This window comes from Pteronotus mesoamericanus, unplaced genomic scaffold (assembly GCF_021234165.1).
Source record: "Pteronotus mesoamericanus isolate MK-2021 breed Mesoamerican mustached bat unplaced genomic scaffold, CSHL_Meso_final contig_75, whole genome shotgun sequence".
Lineage (NCBI taxonomy): Eukaryota > Metazoa > Chordata > Mammalia > Chiroptera > Mormoopidae > Pteronotus > Pteronotus mesoamericanus.
Window position 1 is genome coordinate 4,876,388 of NW_026555249.1, and position 21,007 is coordinate 4,897,394.

Below are 21,007 nucleotides of genomic sequence, written 5' to 3' on the forward strand. Positions count from 1 at the left end.
TTCAGGCTAGCAAGCTACCATGCTAGAACAGTGGTCATTGGGTGTGTTTCATCTTTTTATAACAATTTTAATATTTTTATTTTTTTACTTTTTCAACTTTCTCACTGAAGTGTATCTCATATACTGTAAAATGCATAAATATTAATTTAAATTTTACATCTGTATTCTCTTGTACCAGTGTGAGGTAGGATAGGTAGTAAACTAAGGCAGGGAGGAGGAGGGAGACGTGTCTTATCCACTACTCAGCAGTCCTGAGCCTGGTCCAAGAAGATGGTGGGCATCCCAAACATCACGAGCAGGGACGGCGCCGGAGGAGGGGAGTCCTCGAGGCTCTGTGCTGCGAAAGGGAGCCTCTGCAGCAATTTCACTAAGACAAAGAGTCTTTACTTGCTGAAAAAGAAAGCCTTTGTGACTGTACATTATACCCAAGGTTTAGAAAGGGGAGAAAAGGGGGAAACCTAGAAGCTGACTGAGATATATAACCCCTTAACCCCAATAGTTGGTGCTGTCAGATTAGTCAGATCCACACTTGTAGTCTTGGCTCATGTGTGCAGAACAAACTTATTAATAACTTTATTTACTCTACACATGAGACATTTAGGTTAGCTGGGTGCCTGCCTGTAGTTTCATGCTCACGTGTTTCATAAATAACCTTGCTATCTTATTTCTACTGTACATGTCGTCTCTTGCTTGAATTTGTCTTTTGAGTGAGACAAGAACTGAGGAACAAGCTGGGGGTGGGGGGCTGACTCAGGTCTCTCCCTGGTAACTCAGGCACCGCCCAGGCCAAGATATATCCAGCGTCCCAGTAGGTTCCTTCCTACCTGCTCCCAGGTGATATCCCTCAAGGGTAACCTGGTCCTCATAGCTTATTTCGCCTTTTTGGAAGGTCATGTAAAAGGAAGTTTAAAAAAGCCGGCAGCTGGCCTGACACTGGGTGAGGGAATGGGCTAGAGCTTTTGCATGGTCCCTCCCTCAGTCTGCTGCCCTCTAATCAGGCTCTACAGGGTTGGCATCATGACTCACTCCATGTAGAGCCTCTGGCAACTTATTTAACCTTGTTGACCCCTGGTTTCCTCATCTATAAAATGGAGGGAATTACCATTCTTCCTTTGGAAAGTGCTTGTTAAGATGAGTTCCTGATATACCTAAAGTGCCTCCCGCAGTGCCTTGCTAAATGTATTGGATGAATATAACTTTACATATATCCTTAGCTATAGTAGGCATTCATTAAACATATGTTGAAAGAATCTATTAGCTATATTCCTGCTTGTGGTATGGATTTCTTTTGCCTTCTGTGAACTATCTTATACCTCCGGGACTTCAGTTTAGGGATAAAGGTGTGTGTGGCCCAAGATCTGTGCAAAAATTCTTTGCGTTTTCTGTACTGTTACTTGGATTTTACCAGGCAGTCAAATACTGGGGGGTTGGCGGCAGAGGGTCATTTCTGCGAAAAATGTGCCAGCAGTGTCGATCTTTTTCCAGTATGGACACTTCACTTTCATACGAGACACATTTATGGAACAAGTGCATCGGTGGTTGTCTTTCATAACTTAGTAGCTCCCTCATTCATTTACAGACCCAATGTTTCCTGCATCTCACTTTCAATGGAACTTGTTGAGGACGAGGGGCGGTTCCTTTAAGGCCCTGGAAAGGGTCTTGGGTGTTAGTTTCGGGAGCGAAGCCACGCCCCATCACGTGTCCCAGCAGGGCGGAGCCGGTGTCTCCTGGCTTCCGTCACGTCCGGTTCTCTGTCAGTCGTGAGCGAGCGAGCACGGGGCTGTTAAGAAGCAGGAGCGGAGCGTGAGTACGCGGGACTCTGCCCCCAGCCCTCGAACCCCCCCTACCCCGCTGACCCCCTTACCCTCCCACCTGCGCTGCTCGGTGCCGTGACCCGTCGCTCCTCTCCTCAGTGAAGGCCGTGGGAAATGGCGGCGCTGCCTGACCTACCCCTTCCCTGCCTCGGCCTCCAAGGACCCCCTCCTCCGTCTCCGACCCCCCTCTTCCTTCTACGACCCTGTGGCCCTCATGCTGCAATCCCATCCGCGCCAAAAGCCAGGCCCCGGAAATAGCCCTGGAGCGGCGGGGCAGCGGCCCGGGATTTCGGGGCGCGGCCCGGCGAGGAGCCACGGGGAGGGGGCCCGGGCGCCCCCGGGACAATGCAGCGGTGGCTGCGGCTCTAGCGCTGGCCCGGGCGGGGGCGCGTGCGGGCCCGCTCCTCCCCTAAGGCTTCGCTGGGCTCCCACCCTTGGCTCCAGGGTGGGGGGCGCTCTAGGGGCGGGAGCGAGCGGATCCCATCGTGGGAGCGTGGCGTGTGGGTGATGGAGGGGGCTGAGGGTGAAGGACGGCTGGTTTGCAGGGGTAGCGAGTGCTTCGAGAGAAGAAAATGGCGCTTGGTGCAAGTCCCTCCTCTTCCCGCACAGTCTCCTCCGCACTTCGCCGCCTCCCACGCCCCCTCCGACCAACCTGCCCCCAGGCAGCTCCAGCCGTTTCCAGCCCAGGGGTTCTGGCAGGCTTGCTGGTTCCGCGCGACCCCCTTCCCCGGTCTTGGTGCTCGTCACCCTCGTGTTGTACGGAATTCATGTGCCCTTTAGTCCTAGTTTATTTTCACAGCGTCTTTTCTAATCCAACACGCTAGCGATGACCGAAGCTTTAGTTTTCTTAGGTTGCGTTTTTGCGTATATTTTACACTAGCGATTTTAGTATCATTTGCCTGAATTACGAGCCTGCCTTTTTTGCGGGGGTGAGGGTGGGGAAGACAGTAAAGGCACATTAAGTAAACATAAATACATATTTTGTCCAAAGTTCTTAGAGACTGGCTTTAGTTACTATTACCTGTTTCTTCTTAATGGGCTGACTTGGTTAAACAGGAGGGTGTTCTTTGAAATGACCCTGGGCCCCCAGGCAGCTTTTAACAGATGGTACAGTTATGCTAGGCTGTTTCAAAGCGAAAAATAGGTTATGCTTAATGTAATTACCTTTAAAAGATGTTTCTTGGCATTATTAGCAGCTAGCATACGGAACTGAATTGATTCGGAGATGAGGTTGTAAAATGGAGCAGCCCCAGGAATAATGTGTGAAACGTGGTTATGAATGTTGCTGCTCCCAGGAATGTTAATCTTTCATCAAGAAATGACCAGTTAGAGTCAACAGGCTGGGCTGGGCGCGGTGTGAGCTTTTCGAATTTTGTGGCCAGGGTTGGGATGGCCCCCTTCTTTTACCTTGACCTCCTATTGTGGTACACGTGGGATGCCAGTCCTAATTCAAGTCTGGAGCTAGATTATGATTTTTTTTTTTAAGGAGAAAGCAAAGTCTTTTTTTCCTTTTTTTCCAAACATTTACAGTCTGTGTTGTGTATACTGGGGCCTTTAGGGCATAAAAAATTAATATGACTCAGTCTCATCAGAGGAGATGGAGAGAGCTAAAGATACTCCGATAATACGCGTTTTATTACCTGGTATTAGAAGTGCCTTGAAAATAGGTAAAACATCCCTTGGAGTTTCTTGAAATTTGCGATTTGGGCTTAAAAAAAAAACCCAACTCTGTAAAAACAGATGCAGCGAGACTCTGCCTTGCTGCACTCAGTCACTCAGTACACATCTGCTTGAAGGCACTGGGTTATGTATTGGGTTGGCCACAAAATCTGTTCAGTTTTTTCCGTAAAATAAAAGACATTTTTCATTTTCACCAATAACTTTATTGAGTCGGATATTTTGAGTATGTTGGCTCTCTCCTTCTATTGGCTTCTAGTGGGTAGAGGCCAGGGGTCCTGCTAAACATCTTCTGATGTACAAGACAGCCGCACAGTAAATAATTCTTTGGCCAAAATGTCAGTAGTACCAAGAAATTTCCCAAACCATTTGTGACATGTTCAGCCACTCATGACACCTTCTCCGTACACTGCACTATTCTTTTTTTGCATTTCAGTTGCATTTTTATCTTTCTTGAAATAGTGTAATGCGCCAAAAATTCTGTGTATCTTCTTCCATTTTCAGTATTAAAGTGGCTGCACAAAAAGTCCAATCTTGATAAGTTTTTAAAAAATTGCATGCTGCTATCGTAGCTGTCACAATACAGCCTAACAAAATTATTTAGAATGAAGTTAAAGGCACTACTAGAGCCATGCATGAAAAAGACTAAATGAACTTTTTGGCCAACCCAGTACCTCTGTCTTGGGGACCCTGGGGAACTAGGGTCTTAGTGGGAATTTGAGGAAAGGTTTCACCTCTCCTATAAGCAGATTCTTTAAATTTTGGTCTGTTTCAGAGTAGAAAATCAGTGTAAAATGTAATGAATTATGAATTATGTATAACTTTGTGAACTTTGAATTAGCGCTTGTTATTTGATAGCACGGTCAAAAAGCCAAATAAAATTAAGAACATAGACAAAATATGAAAAATAGTACTACAATGGCAAATTAATTATACATCAACATCTGTAAAACACCACTGTTTCCTGTGTTGTGTGAATGTTGTGGTCATTTCCTGCAGTGAATAATTTTATGTTAGGTCTCATCAGTGAGAAGTGGAAAGCAGTACTGAGAGGAATTATTCATATTTCTCTCTGGCTTTCAGAGTGATTGTTGTCAACTGCTGCTTGCAAAGTGCCCTGCTTATAAGCATCTAGCCCTGCTAAAATGAAGTATAAAAAGATCCATTGGTGTAAGAGATTTTCTCCTTGTTGGGTCAGAACACTTCACTCTGCGTATTATTTTCAACCTGAAAGAGCGTAAATCACAGGATAACTTAGAGCATTGTGCTCAGTGTAGCAACTCCAGTACCACAAAATGGTAGAAGGAACCATGGAACTCCTTAAGTTTTTGATTGTGGGAGAGTTAAATTGAGGGTAACAAGAGCAATTTGGAAATTATTTACATAATATGTTTTCTTTCAGAATGCCTAAATCAAAGGAACTTGTTTCTTCGAGCTCTTCTGGCAGTGATTCTGACAGTGAAGTTGACAAAAAGGTGACTATTACTGGACCAAATCATCTCTGTGATACTTAATAAATTCAGGGGTATTGTCCGTATCCAGTTCTGAAGGACTGCAAGGCATGTCAGCATTTCAGAAGGAGAGCCTGGAGGGCTGTGTCTGAAGGTGTGGCCGGCCCGGGTGGGTCACCTCACTAATGTGCCTCGGGTGCCTGCTGGCACAGGGCCATACCTAGCCCCTAACTTGCACTCTGGCCGGCCTCTGAAGAGGAGCCCTGCAGCTGCAGGGCCACACCGTGGACCCCAGGGGAATAGCATTAGAATAAGGCCAAAGCCACTCTGCCATTATTTAGAAATCTGTCCATCAGCAGCTATTGTATGAACTAGTTGATCCAAATTATACGAACCCCTGGAATGCAGATGTCGGTTTTGACAGCCTTCTCAGCCATTGGTGTTTATCGAGCCTGCAAGTGTTACTTAAAATGTTAAGTTTGGTACATTTTAAGTTAGAATGTTATTTACTCTGGTCCCTTCCTTTTAGTTACATCAAAACCCAGCAAAGCAGACATGAAATTACCCACCTAGGCAGAATAGACTTTTTCTGCATTAGTTGACAACTGCACTGTAAGTGGTACATGATTCCCCTTAAGTGAGCACCTGACCCTTCAGCCAGGGCTTGCTTCCGCGCAGACCTGTGCTTTATCTCCTAGAAGCTTACAGAGTTGTGTCTCTGAGCTTAGCTTGTTAGTTAAAAGAGACCTTAAGGGAGAATCTTGCAGAAGATGGACCTTTATGGGGAAATATGGAATATAATATCATCTGGAAGGTTGAAACAAGACTCCAAAGAACATATATATATTATAGAAGGAAATCTCTCAGTTTTTTAACTTTGCACATAGTGTAGCATTTGAATATGTTCATTTAACACAGTTTTATTGAACTGCTATGCGCCAGTCCACAGGGCGTAGCTAGACAGACCCTGATGTAATGAATAATTGCTTTTGCTTATTGAGCTGAGTAAATTTTTGCTGTTTGTTCCAAATAGTACTAATAATCCTGTAAGGACCTAACATTAAATACCGCCCCCCCCCTTTTTTTTGGCTTATATACATTATATTTTACCTAGCTTTGTCCAAAATTAGGAAAAGCCTAAACTATAAAGGTGGGAAAAAGTTTACAGTTGTGAGTACACAAAACAGTTTATTGTTCTATTTATTAATTGTATTCATATTACAATTGTAAACTGAGTCTTGCCTACCCTGTACTAGCTTGTGCTTTCCACTAAAGAACATGACTGCCCTCTGCTGGTTTTCATGGGCCGTTAGCTCATTTTGAGAATGAGGCTATATTGAAAACTTTTGCAATAGTGCTACTTTTAAAGCATTGTTTTGATTTTGAATGCTAGTCAAACTTTACTCTGTCTTCAGTGATTTTTTTGTGATGATGAAGTTCTTGAGTTAACTTGTAGTGCCCAGTACAAAATAGGTTTCTTAGCTTTGTCTACTCAAATTCCCTAAGCCAGTTCAGTCTCTTGGAATTGACAGCATAAATAAAAAATCATATCCTAGAAACAGAGTAAGTTGGTTATATTCTTCCTAATTAGCGCATTCCCTCTGTAGCTTTAGTAGACTGGTTTCCAGAAGTTTATTAAAAGCAGCAGACTCCTCATCTTTTTTTTTGTTACTGTTGCTCCTCCCAAAGACTAGGTGGGATCCTGGTCTACAAAATAACTCTTCTAGTTAATACCACTCTAATTTCTCAAGTATTTTTGGGCTCCTGGGAACAACCTGAAAACACTGTTACATATCAGTTCTAGGTTAGTTTCAAAGTTTCATTGTCAGGTGCAGCTTGCTTATGTTTGTATTTATGATTTTTTACTTAATGAACAAATGTCTTTTGATTATTTAAATCTTAAAAAGTAATGGAATCTTTTGAACCTGTCAAGGTAAGACATGCCCAGATCTGTAGAGAATTTTTATAGGAGTTTATCTGAGTCAAACTGATGACATTGCCAGGAACCAAAATCTCCAACATGCTGGAGAATGATGGTTTTGTAGTTTCTCTTGTAGGAAGGGAATGTAAAGATTCCATGAAGGAGGGAGAAAGCGAGGCAGGAGTTGAATTACCAGATAGTTAACAAGACCATGTGTTCTTTTGAGGGTGATTGGTCAAGCTTTTCAGATGTCTGAAAAAGACATTTCAAGGGTGTGTTAACCTAGGTGCACAGAAACAGTGGACAGGGCTTAATGCAAAGATAGACCTTTCACTATAAGGTCACATGCCTGGGGCGCGACTCCCTGCCCTGACCTGCCCAGCGAGGGATTTATGATCAGGTCGTCCTGTGTGGTGACTTTTGGTCCCTGAACTTGTACATATCCCTTTTCTTGCCCATAAACCTGAGATGTGTTTTCTTCTTTAGTGTGCAAATTTTAATCATATTCATGTTTTTATTTCAAGTTAAAGAGGAAAAAGCAAGTTACTTCAGAAAAACCTGTAAAGAAGCAAAAGACTGGTGAAACTTCAAGAGCCCTGTCATCTTCTAAGCAGAGCAGCAGCAGCAGGGATGACAACATGTTTCAGGTAAAGCTGGTCATTTTCTTAGGTCCAGCGGATTGACCGTCTGGCTTGATCTGAAGAATGATGGAAGTGCCTTAATCTAACAATGCGTAATCTTTTATATATGCATTAAGTCCTCTTGACTAAGGATATTCTTTGAAATATAAGAACTAGTTGAATGAAAGTAATTTATATGATACTGGAATTTTTTTAATGAGTTTAATTTGAGCCAAATTGAAAACATGCCTGGGAGCAAGATCTCAAATCCTCCCTGTGTGATGCTATATTGTTAAAATTTAGATGGCTGTAGTTTTGCTATATTTAAAACAATGTGAATGTAAAAACTATTGAAATCCAAAGAAAGAGATTGAGAATTGCACAGTAGAAAGTAGCTTGGAGAAGGTAGGTCTGGTATTGGGCTGTGAAGTATCCAGTACGTATAGGGTGGTGTTGGAGAGGGAGCAGCAGCAATAAAGACCTGCCCAGTTTGGGCTTGATTAAGAACAGAAAAGGTGAGTGGGTTTACTAACATAGGCCCTCCGTTTACGTATTGTAGAGAATAAGGTGGAATAGTGAGGTAAAGTGAGGGAAGTTCATCAGAAGGAAGTTCTTTTTTGGGGTGTCGTATCTTGTTTTAGGGAGGCTTGTTAGTGGCATCATTGTACAATTCAGGACGGATTTGTGGGGAGAGGCGGTAGGGATAAACGAATGTAGGTGAAATCTCTTGGGTAATTAATTGTAGGCCGTAATAGGGGCTTAGATTGTTTATCCCAAAGAAGAAACGATGATTATAAATTACTGATGAGGAAAAATGGGCTAGAGGAATGAAATAATCAGTGAAGACTGATTGTAAATTTGGGAGACCTTAGAAACACAGGTTTAATTGATAGAAATGTGGAAAAATCAGTTTTAATGGCAAAGGTTAAGTTCGGCTTTTTGGACCTGACTGTCAATGTGATTAAGTAAGAGTGTCCTCTGGCACCTGGAGGGCTTGGCTGGGAGTGTGCCCCAGGCGATGAGCAGCCTGGTTGACTGAAGGGAGTGTAAATCCGAGAGAGAAGAGGAGGGGACTGAGGACAGGTCCTGTTGGTTGCTGTTCAAGAAGGAAGAGGGCTGTAGGCCGAAGGAGGCGGAGGAGAACGAAGAACGGAAGAGTGCCGTGTTGAGAGCAGGAACAGGAGAAGCGTCCCAAGGAGGAGCGCTGCATGTTTGAAGCCAAAACGTCGGACAGAGTGCATGTGCAAGTGTTAGATTAGAAAGTGAGGCTCGCGTGTGTGCACACATGCACACACACTGCACCTTTATATCATTATACTCGCACAAACGTACACACAATTTACTAAAAGTCTTGAAAGAAGTGACAGGATTAAGGTGAGAATAGGGGAGTAGGATTTTGATGTTTTTTATGCGCTTTTGCTTTGTTACATGTCTGGATAAAGAAGATAGCCCCATGGTTACTGTACGTAATACGGAACACTAGAAATATGCTAAAGTTTCAGGTGCGCTGATCAAACACCCAAAATGGTAACACTGAGACGATGATGTTAATTGTTTGACTGTAATAATCATTTCACTATGAATATTTCTATCAAATCGTATTGTACACTTCAAGTATGTATAATTTTTATTTAAAAATACATAAAGTAGACAAAATGCAGGTTTTTTTTTTTAAAGTAACATTCAGTTTTAATTGACCTGGAGACAAAAACTACTAAGCAAGGTCAATAACCATTTCAGGTCTTTAATCTGTTAAAGCCGTGTCCTGGACAGTGTTCAGGAAGAGGGTCCATTCCATATCTTACTCCATCCACAGCATTAGAACAAGGGAAGATCATCAGCTCAGGTGAAATGCGTGGCTGGCAGCCAGACCCTGTCCCTAGATCCCGTACTTCTTCAGCTCTTCTACTCTGGATGTAAGCTTTCATGGCGTCTTCCTTGGAAGTCCCTTTCAGCTCATTCCAGGCATCCCACTTGGCCTTGCCTTCGAGGTCCAACATCCCCGGCTCTTCTGTATTTATGTCACCCACCGTTGCTTGTTTGTAGCGGCTGTAGATGAACAGCATCTCATCATCTGCTGGCTTGGTCGTGAGGTGCTTGACCTCCTCTCCTCAGCAGCTTTGTCAAAGTCAGCCTGAGACATGCCGGCGGGATTACAGGCGGCTGGCTGAGGCGGCGGGGAGCTGGGTAAAGTCAGAGATGAATTATTTAGTTATGGGTGTAGTTCCCTGACTTATGCATACCATAGAGGAAGTCGGAGCAGATTAGGTTAATTTGATAGAGAATATAAGTTTCTGTTTGTAAGAATTAGGAAAGGGCACTGTTTCTGTGGATAAAAAGTTGACCGTGTACTGTATTTCACTTAGACCTTGCTAAGTTCTGGATGTGCACTGATGAACCAAGCATATGGGATCTGTGTTTTCATGGGATAAAAATGGTCCACAAAAACACATTTAGTCATACCTTGGTAGTCGTCAGCTTCAGAACTCGTCAGACCCTATACTTGTTGCATTTTGATGAGAAAAAAATGTTTCCGCACTTGATGCTTGCTTGGGGCTTGTTGCATTTGTTAGAACTTGTGTGAGTCATGACACTCCCCACAAGAGGAAATGCTTCATCTTTCGGTACTCCTTACAGTCCTGGAATGAATTAACGACAAATACCGAGGTACCACGGTATAATTAAAATCGTAAGGGCTGCCCTGGCCAGTGTGGCGTGGTTGCAGCATCGTCCTGTACATCGAAAGGTTAAGGGTTGAATTCCTGGTCAGAGCACATATCTAGGTTGTGGGTTTAATCCCCGGTTGGGGATTTTGTTTCACATTGATGTCTGTGTTTGCCTGTCTGTCTTGTCTCTTCCTTCCTCTTCCTCTCTCAATTCAATAAACATAATTAAAATTAAAAAAAAAATCATCTGATGCCCCAGCTGGGTGGCTCGGTGGGAGCATCGTCCTGTGCATCGAAAGGTTGTGTCCCTTCCCAGGGCAGGGCATACGCCTAGGCAGCAGGTTCCACCCCTGTTGGGGCATGTACATGAGGGGGCAACGGATCAGTGTTTTTCTCTCACATCAGTGTTTTGTCTGCCTGTCTCATTTTCTTTTTCTCCCTCTCCCTCTTTTGAAAGCTCCCTCTCCCTTCCTCTCTAAAATTAGAAGGGCTGAGAAGTTAAAGGGCAGATAATTATGAGAGAGAGAGTACATGCTCTGGGAATCCTCTGAAGAAAGTGGCATTTGACACGTAAGACAAAGGAGGAGCCCATGAGGGGTGGCTCAGTTGATTAGAGCATGGTCCTGATACACGGGGGTTGTGCGTTAGACCCTGGTTAGGGCACAGACAAGGAAGAACCCCTTACCCCACCTCTAAAAAAAAAGGCAAAGGAGGAAAGGAGGAGCCAGTTACATGAAGTATATGGGGGAGGAGGGACTTGTTTTCAAAGTAGAGGACATTGTGCAAATACCTGGACATAGGAAAGAACTTGGATTGTGCAAGAATCCTAAAACCCTTGTGACTGGAACCTGAAAGTCCAGCTGAGTGCAGATTGGGGATCTAGTTGGTGAGGAGGGTGAAGGGCGAGATCTTGGAGGACCTTCCTGTTGGGAGGCCATTTTTAGGAGTTTGAGTTTTATTCAAAGTGCAGTGAGTGGGAAGCTATCTTAAGGGGCAGAATGAAATATAAAATTTGCAAAAAGAGTATCCTTTCCTTTTATTCACTTTCCGCCTGTGTAGAATGAAGGGCTGCTTTGGAATATTTTAACTTAATTTTTGCAATGCAGGTAAAAACTTTCAGATATTTGGGCAACTATGTTGGGCTTTTCTCTGATTAGCTCTGTTCACTGTATGCCTACCTATACCTGTGTGATAAATAGAGCCCCTGTGGCCTATTAATGGATTTTATTTTGTTTTTCAACCCATAATTTTATATGAAAAGAGACCAGGACCCATATTTAGAGTTTTTATTCTCTTAGAGCAGATTTGGGAAACCGAGATCTATTTTTAGGGGTGGTGAGCGCACTGAAAAAAGTGAGTTCAACTTAATTTGGAAATCTTCCCATGCCTGATAAAGCTGTTAGGCTCCTTACACTTTTGAAAATGCTTCTAGGAGGAGCATAGGCCTTATTTTTAAAGCAATTTTTCACAGACCATAGTGTAGGCCTTCTAAGAGATAATATATTTAATTTTGTTGCCATTATAGCTTTTTCCATGAAATGTTATTTTGGCCATTGAAAAGTATTCAGGTGATAACACTGAATTTTAATTGGCCTAAGAGCACATTAGAGTACATTAGTTATATAATATAAAATAAGGACTTTATTATTCGTACTGATGGTTTGATAATTTTATTAGAAAGAGACGAAAGATAGGGTTTTTGGAAGGAAAATCAGTTACTTTCATTGTGCATTGTAAAGTAGTGCGCGCCACTCCCGCGCCCAAACAGGGATATATATTTTCTATACTTCTTGAAGACAGCTCCCACAGAGTGGAACTTTTTAGACATTGCTAGAATCTTTCAGGATCCAGCTTACCAGATATACTAACGAATAGATCTAAAGTTTAAATTAAAATTGTTTGGGTATTGGTTAGTAACCATATGGCAGTTTTTTAAAAAATAGTTCTCTCGAGAATAGAGCTAGAGGAAATAAACTTATTTTTTAGTAAAGCAGTGTACACCAAACATAAGCAGCTCTCTAAATGTCACTGCACTAACCTTTTAAACTCTAGAATGATTTGGCCAGAATTCTGGCTACAGAGGAAATGCTTCTAGATGCTGCCTTTGTCTGGTTCCTTCAGCTCTGAATTTTAAGAGTGTGCTTCCCTAGGGATATAAGTTACCTGAGGTAGGACTTGTGTGATGTTAAAGGTGGTCTTGGGAACTGGCTTGTAATTACTTAGTGTTTTAAGGGTTAGAATGGTTGAGGCGCAGGGGACTTGAGCTACAGGGTCTGTCACAAATAATGCCCCCTTTTTATACAAAATCTTTTATTACAGAATCCTAAGCATGTAACTCTTTAACATGACAATATCACACTTAAGCACCCCCATATAACATTTTAGATGAAATGTTCAAATTAAAACTATAAATTATTAATATCACCCTACCAACCACATTCAAATAGGTGTTACTTCTGCCTGACCCTGTATATTTTTCTTCAAAGGTAGGCATGAGGGTTAGTAATACCACCTTAGGTGATTTGATGAGTTAAGGATAAAACTGATACTTCTAAATTATGTCATTGTCCAGTCATGTGTTCTCAATCTGTAGGGGTAGTGTGGAGTGGAGACTTTATGAGTGTCCTTTAGGGAGTCTGTGGAATTATTTTTTTGTTTAAACTTCTTTGTTGTTTCTAAAGGGACTATTCATACCTTCATCAGATCCCCAAAGGGGACAAGGAATCAAAAAATTTAAGAATCACTGTTTCCTATGATGTACACAGTATTTTTTTCCTGCTAACTTCCAAATTATATTCATGAAAATTGTATGCGTTCTGTTACTTGCTCCTTTGACATGTGATTGTAGTGATTTTTACTCTTTCTACTTTAATTATATCTGTATAGTACTACCTCATTTTTCTTTTTTTTTGGGTGGGGGTAGGGTTTAAGAATTTCTTAGCTTTATTCAGAATTCTTTTCAAAGGAGAGGAGGTGACTGTTGGGTAAGTTCCTTTCTTTTAAAATGAACTTTATTGAGATCATTTAGTCATAGAATAAAATGCACACACGGTATAATTTGATGAGCTGTGATAAATACAAACACTCTTGTGGAAAGGGTGTTTCTAGTGCCCCAGGAAATTCTCCCTGTGGGGCAGGGGGTGATAGTAAAGGGAGGCTAGCAGTTCTGTTCTAGAAACTCTCATAAATGGAATCATGCAGTCTGTATTGTTTTGTGTCTGGCTTCTCAGCATTACGTCTTTGAATTATCAGAAATTTGTTCCTTTTTATTGCTGACTGGTATTCCATTGTATGATTATACTAGTTTGTTTATTCATTCACTTTGGATGGACAGTGGATTATTTCTCAAGGGCTATTTGGAATAAAGCTCCTATGAATGTTCCTGTACAGGTTTTTTTGTGGATATTTTTCCCTTTTGGATAAATACCAGATATATTTGCTGGGTCATAAGCTAAGTGTATGTTTAAGTTTATAAGAAACTGCCAAACTGTTTTCCATATTAACTGTACCATTTTACACACCCATTAGCAATGGATGAGATTCCAGTTGCCTCCACATTCTCGCTGGGTATTGGCAGTCTTTTTAATTTTATCTACTGAAGTTCACGGACGCCTAGTGGTGGTGGCTCATTATAATTTTACTTTGCATTTCCCTAATGTCATATACCTGCTTTTAAAGAATGTTTTTGAAAAATGTATTGATTTTAGAGACAGGAAGGGGTGGGGGTGAGAGGGGGAGTGTGATTTGTTGTCCCACCCAGTTACGCATCATTGGTTGGTTCTCGTATGTGCCCTGACGGGTCGAATCTGCAGCCTGGGCGTGTTGGGATGATGCTCTAACCAACTGAGCTGCCCAGCTAGGGCTTCATGTACCTGTTTTTGAAGATTCTGTTGATGTCTTCTGCCCATGTAAAAGAAGGTCATTTGATTTACTGAGTTGTAAGAGTTCTTCATATATTTTAGATAGAAGGCCTTTGTCAGACTGACATGAGTAAAGTGAGTATTTCCTTTGGGTCTGTGGTTTGCCATTTTATTTAAGTATCTTTAAAAGCTTTAATTTTGATTAAGTCAGTTTTTCACAATTTTCTCCTTTTAATACTTTTTGTTTCCTGTGAAGACATATTTTTCTACCCCAAGGCCACAAAAATTTAGCCAGTGTTTTTTTCTTAGAATTTTTGTAGTTTTAACATTCTTGTTTAGGTCTGTGATTCATGTCGACGTAGTTTCTCTGTGTATGGTCTGAGGCGGGTTGGCTCTCATTTTTCTCTCCTGCACACAGAGCGCCAGTTGTTCAGTATCATTTGTTGAAAAGACTATTTGCTTTCCACTGTATTACCTTGGGTCTTTGTGATGAGAACCGGTGAACGCGTGAGCACGTTCCCTGTCTCTGCATCGCATTCCGGTCATTTGCAGCCTGTCTGCAGCCCAGCGTTGTCGTCGGTGCCACGCCTTTCCAGTGAGTTTGGCAATCAGGCAGGGTACGCATTCTTTAACGTTACTCACCTTCAGAATTCTTTTCGCTATTCTCTATATTTTGTATTTCTATGTACGTTTTAGAATCAGCTTGTCAATTTTCACCAAATAGCCTACTGGGATTTTGATTGGGATTGGGTAAATCTAAAGGTTGATTTGAGGAGAATAGGCAATTTGACAATAGTGAGTCTTCTGCTCAAGAATATGTATGGTATCTCTCTCCATTTATTCAGATCTTTTTGAATCTCTGTTTTGTGATTTTTTCACTGGGGAGGTCTTTAATATCTTTTGTTAAATTTATTCTTAAGTATTTTGTATTTTTTGATTGTATTGTAAATGTATTGTTAATTTCATTTTCCAGTATATTGCAAGAAAAATATGCGTAATATTATATAACATGAAAACATTGTTATATATTTACTTTATATGTTACGTGTATTTTTTGAAACTTCTTAGAACTTTCTAAGTTGCTAATGATTATGTCTGTCGAGTTTTGTACCATTCTGTTTCTTGCTTTATTGCTACTGTTTCTAGTGCAGTATTGGAAGGAAGCGGTGAGAGCAGCCATCGGGCCTTGTCGCTGACCCGAGGGGCCGTCCTCTCTCCCTGTGCTGTCGCTTACACCTTACACTCGGGAGGACACTCCCCGTGCTGGTTTTGCCTCTGTGTGCGGGAGTGACAGTCGAGGGACACACACGGTGCCTTTGTCTGCAGGCCCCTCTTTACTTGGAGATTCGCATTGCAGCTTTTTATGCTAAAACGATGTATTGAGGGACAGTGTATAAAATGCACAGTAAGTTTTAGGTTGTAAGTGACTCAGATTTTTGTGGATCAGCAGTTAGTCTGTGTCTCTAGATTTTCCCTTTCTTCTTAACCCACAGCTGGTCTCCAGAATGTTCCCAAATTTTAGTGTTAGTTTACTGACCTCTACCTTTTCTCTACTTTGAGTAGTTTCTTATTTACTATATATTATACACAAGTCATTTGAAAGTGATGAGGGACCTCAAATTGTAAATTCACAAAGTTTTGAATACGTAGATGGTCAGCCATGTTTGGGAGGAAGAAAGAGCCTCTTATGTTAACCTGCAGCAAACAAAAATGTTTCCAACACACTTCATTGAACTTGTGGATGAGGGCACTTCCAAGAAGTTTCTAGAGAGCAAGGGTAGAAATTAAAAGCATGAGCTAACCATTTCTTGTGTGTTTAGTGTGTTGTACTCTGCACTATGTACATAAAAGAATTGAGTGCTTGTTATTTCTACTTTAAGACTGGTAAAAATGTGCGTTAATATACTTACAACGTGCTTGTCTATTTTTTAAAACTAGTTTGCTTTCAGTCTTGACTTTTAAACTGTTTTCCTCGTGAGATTTTTAAAGATTTAACCCTGTTTTCAGATTCTAGATTTCTCAGGAATATGCCTTGCAGAAGACAAGCCCCAGCAGTATTAAGCCTGTTTTTTGTTTTTGTTTTTGTTTTTGTTTTTTGCTCTTGGTCTAAGAACCCATAAAGGCTTCAGAATTCTCCTGTGATACTTGAAGTCCTCTTCAGTATGACTCAGTCTGTTTAGCCTGTCCTTGAGTATCAGCATTGTATCATTCTGCTTTTTCCCTTCTATGTTTTTGTCACTTTTTAAAACTTCCTTTTACTTAATACTCAATATATTTCAAGGTCAAATCTCACCCTTTAAAGTCTCTCACACTTGCTCAAGCCCACACTAAACTTGACTTACATAATCAATATTATTTTAGTAGGTTTTTAATATGTTTTAATTTTATCTGCTTAACAATTTCTGGGCTCACGGTAAAAACCAAAATGAAAATGTTTAGTTCGGTGCTATATAGCTGCCTAAGATACTTAAAATTTTTTAAAAATATTAAATCAATATTATAAGTCACTGTTGACAGTTTCACTGTGAGTATTATTTTGTTCTTACTCAATTTATTTATTAAAACAGTTTATCGGGATTCCAGTATGACAGGCATTGGGGATACAATGAAGACTGAGTGAAAAATGAACTATTAAAACTGATGATGAAATCACTGGAGACTTTAGGGTAGGCAGTGGCAAATTAATTGATAGAAACAGAAGTTCTCTCTTTTCAGACTTTAGCACTACAGGGAAGAAGGAAACGGGGAAAGTTATAAAATGCAGGTTGGGGGAAATGCTTTATAGAAAAGAGGAGATAACATGTTTGGAAATGGTGGATAAGAACCATTAGAAAGGAAAGAATCCATAAGCAAGAAATGGTATATGAAAGGGAAAGAAGTTAAGAATTGGTAATGATGTGGGTAAATAACAGAAAAAAGATTTGAAGGCACTTACCTGTGCCTTGTACCTAATGGGCTTTATTTTCTCCATAAAGCATTGGGCGTGCCCTGGAAGTAGGGGACACACCAGCAGGACAAGAAACTTGAGAACGGAAAACTAAAGGGAAGTGAATAGACGAAACGGAGCTGAGAGAAAGCAGGCTAAGGGGACATAGGCGAGGTGGAAGTCATAAACGCGTGCTGTGTCACTGCACGGCTGTACCCGGGTTGCGGCCGTACAGCTCTGTTGCAGCACCCGATAGAGGAGAGGGTGTAATAATCAAAGGCCCAGGGCAGTAGGGAGAGGAACACAGCCAAACACGGAGCTTCTACACGATGGGGTGTTTTAAGCACAACAGTCATAGCTGTTTTTAAGTCAGTAAGAGTGAAGAGTAGGTTTGGAATGAGTAAGAGAGGGGTAGAGGTATTAGAGGTGTTCAACAGAAAGTGTGATTTTGTAGTGTAAGTGCTAGACAATATGTTACAGTAGTGGCAGACTTCCTGGGGAGTGTTCACAGTACTTTGTTGAGTAAAGTGTTTTCTATTCCTTTGGAATTTGTAGTTTGTGTTAAAGAACAGCATAAAGTTTTTGAAAAAAGAGTTTTCTGTGGATAGTATTAAGTTCTCAATTAGACTGTGAGTGAAATGTATTAAAGATGTTATTTGAAATGAATGTGTAAAGGGAAAAGCTTTATCATGTTTTTATTGACTCTGGATTCTTATATTCAGAATGGTTGCTAAAGCAAAGGTCTGTGGTTTCCTGCAGTTGTAGTTTTATATGCAAGAGTTTGCTTTCTAATGATTTCTATTGTAAAAAATGCAACATAAAAATTTACTATTTATCTTAACCATATGTTCACACTGTTGCGAAAGCTCCAGAACTTCTTCATCTTGCAAAACTGTTACACAGTTAAACATAACTCCCCTTTCTGCCGCTTCCCCGCACCCCCTGACCTCCCTCCAGCCCCCGGTAACCAGCCTGCTATGTTTTGTCTCTGAATCTGACTGCTCTAGGCACCGTGTGAGTGGGGTCATACAGTATCTGTCTTTTGGTGACTGGTTTATTTCACTTAGCGTGATGGCCTCAGGCTCATCCATTTTGTACAAGCCTCTAACAGAATTTCCTTCCTTTTTAAGGCTGAAATAAGATTCCATCGTATGTATATATTGTATTTTGTTTATTCACTTATCAGAAGATGGACACTCCGTTGCCCCATTTTTGGTTATTCTGAGTACTGCTGCTATGAGTATGGGTGTGCAAATGATTATCTCAAGATCTTGCTTTAATTCTTTCAGATGCGTACCCAGAAGTGGGGCTGCTGGATCATTTATTCTCTCTTTTGAGTAACGTCCATACTGTTTTCCGTAGCAGATGCACTGTTTTACTAATGATTCTTTTAATATAAAATGATTGGAAATGTGAACTGTGCTTGTTTTGTTCCATCTTTTTAGAAAGATTTTAATAGTGACATTTCCCTTGGTTACAGCTTTGAAACTGAGAGTAGTAATTTTTGTGATTAAAAGCAGAGTATGCCGTAAGTTATGAATATAAATATGGACTGTAGAAATGAATATGTTTTAATGTTTCTTTGCAGATTGGGAAAATGAGGTACGTCAGTGTTCGGGACTTTAAAGGAAAAGTCCTCATTGATATTAGAGAATACTGGATGGATCCAGAAGGTGAAATGAAACCAGGAAGAAAAGGTGAGATTTAATTTTCTGAATTTGTCCTAATACTGGGACTGAATAAAAAATGATCTAAGTGACCTACCTTGCTTGAAATTGAAATAATGTTTGCAGTGATTCTTACTTGGTTGATTCATTATCTTCTGTATTTTTTTTGGGTATGATACTTAGCTTTTTTTAATGAGGTACTTTAAATATAGCTGTTGGAATAAAACCCAGAAAAAATAGTACCCCTAATATCACTCCAGTTGGCTGCTAATTTACTTGAATGTAATTAAAAAAATTTTTTTTAACATTAATTCTGAAGTAGAGTAGGCACTGTCTGGGAAGTTGTAAATCAAGAATGGAAAATCCTGGTTCCCACAGTGTTTCCTTTTGGATATTTTTTAGGTTGGTGCTCTTTAAATGGATTTTTGTCTTCTTTTTGCTTCATCTAGCACCAGTGAAGCATATGTTATTAATTGACCCAATAGCTAGAGAGCATTGTGTACCAACATAAAATCATATATCTGGGTAGTTAGCTGCTTTAGGTTAATCCTTAGCTCTTAAAAAATACCTCCTTATTTTCTTCTATCCTGCCTGCATGCCATTTGAAAAGGTAGTTTGCTTCAGTACTTTTTAGGTTTATTAAACTTAACCCTCTTTGTTTTTATAGTCTACATTTTCGTGTTCACCCTACTTCTGGACTGGTCATTCCAGTTGTTCCATTGTGGCTGATACCAGATTTCTTTTCTTGTTCCTGCAGAAGTTTACTAAAACAATTAGATTAGCTTTAAAGCCCAGTACATTCTCCTCTTTCCTCTCAGTTTCATGGCTTCCGGCAATTTCCTGAGATACATTAATTCTTCAGTTTTAGTTTATTTCTGTGTGTATGGGTTAGGTATTAGAATATTGAAAGTTTAAAGTACAAAGTTCTTTCTGTTCATAGTATTGCACCTTATGTAGGACAGGCATGTCATTAAGCAAACACTCTGAGTATTTACTTGTGCCCAGAGATCTGCTAAGCTTTCAATTCAGGTTAGCTGATTTAATCTCTCACAGCAGCCCTTTGAAGTATAAGTACCATTTTAATGGTGAGGAAACTGAAGCTCCTAAGTAATGCAATTGCTTTAAGGTCTTAAAGTTAGTGCCTGCGAGGATGGGATTTGAACCCTCTGACAGCATGACTGAAGAGTGTAATTCCAAGAATTCCAGTGTGGACCATATCCCAGGGATTTTCCAGAGCTCAGTGAATGCTTCTGGAGGAACTCAGCACAAAGTCACTCACCCTGAGTTCCTGTGGAAATATTGAGCACCTGTTGGAACCAGCGGGGTGTAGCTCTGGGGTGTCACACACCATAACGGGCCTGGCCACCTAGGTTGCTAGTTTGCAAGCACGTGTGAGATACATCTGCAGATTGTCATTTGTTCTCACTGGGCATGGTATGTATCGATACCATGTAGGAAGCAGTGTCTGAACGTGAAACTGGGTATCAGATTGATCTCAGGTAATTGTGATGACTGTGTAATTAACAAATTATGAGATATCAATATTATATCATTGTACCCTTCAAAAATGATCATTTTGATAAAACAGTATTTTAGTTGAAGGTGTAAAACTCCTCAAGAAAGTATAGATTCTCAATTTTTACTTTTAAAACTTTATTTTAGGTATTTCTTTAAACCCCGAGCAGTGGAGCCAGCTGAAGGAACAGATTTCTGACATTGACGATGCAGTGAGAAAACTGTAAAATCAGAGCCATATAAACTTGTACTAGTCTAGTTGTTTTAACCTGTCTTTTTACATTGGCTTTTGTTTTCTAAACTTTTTTCCCAAGCTATTGTATATTTGGATTGCAGAACAATTTGTAAGAATACTTTTTTTTTTTAATGTGCATTAATTAAAAACGATCTAAGTGAAGCTCATTGTCAACTTCATTAAGGAGGATCGCTTTGTGCCCACCACCTAGTGTAAAATAAAATCACGTAATACAATCTTAACTGTTGTGGCCTTCTTTGATCAGAAGAATTGGTACTATTTAAGGCCAAAAGTTTACAGACCTTTTAATTTCAGCCTTTTACATTCAAAAGGATTTGTATTGTATTGAACTGATAAATTTTTAATTTGTGAAATCCGTAGTTGCTCTGTTTTCTTCTAAACAAATGTCCAGTGACACTTCACTTTCCCCTTTTTGTCTTTACTTCGTTTTCCATTAATAACTTGTCATGTTCAGTTTTCTTTCTTTCTTTCTTTTTGCTCTTGAATATATTATGCTAATCTGGAAAGTCAGTGAAATTGTCGAAATGTTAGTTATCTCAATAAGGTACCTGTAATAAAAATATTATATGAAAACTACAATCACTAATTCTACTGTATAAAATATTAGGAGATATAGTTTGATAAACAACATGGC

At 40.4% G+C, this 21,007-nt stretch overlaps 1 protein-coding gene and 1 pseudogene across 1 annotated transcript; one reads left to right on the forward strand and one right to left on the reverse strand.

Moving 5' to 3' along the window:
- The first annotated feature begins 1,706 nt into the window (after positions 1–1,706).
- SUB1 (SUB1 regulator of transcription) lies at positions 1,707–20,588 on the forward strand. The gene is made up of 5 exons (XM_054583917.1): positions 1,707–1,803; positions 4,894–4,966; positions 7,388–7,510; positions 18,524–18,632; positions 20,265–20,588. Exons 2-5 carry the CDS (start codon positions 4,895–4,897, stop codon positions 20,342–20,344), a joined length of 384 nt encoding a protein of 127 aa, XP_054439892.1. The 5' UTR covers positions 1,707–1,803; position 4,894; the 3' UTR covers positions 20,345–20,588.
- Positions 9,363–9,644, reverse strand: LOC129078976 (acyl-CoA-binding protein-like; annotated as a pseudogene).
- Positions 20,589–21,007: the final 419 nt, after the last annotated feature.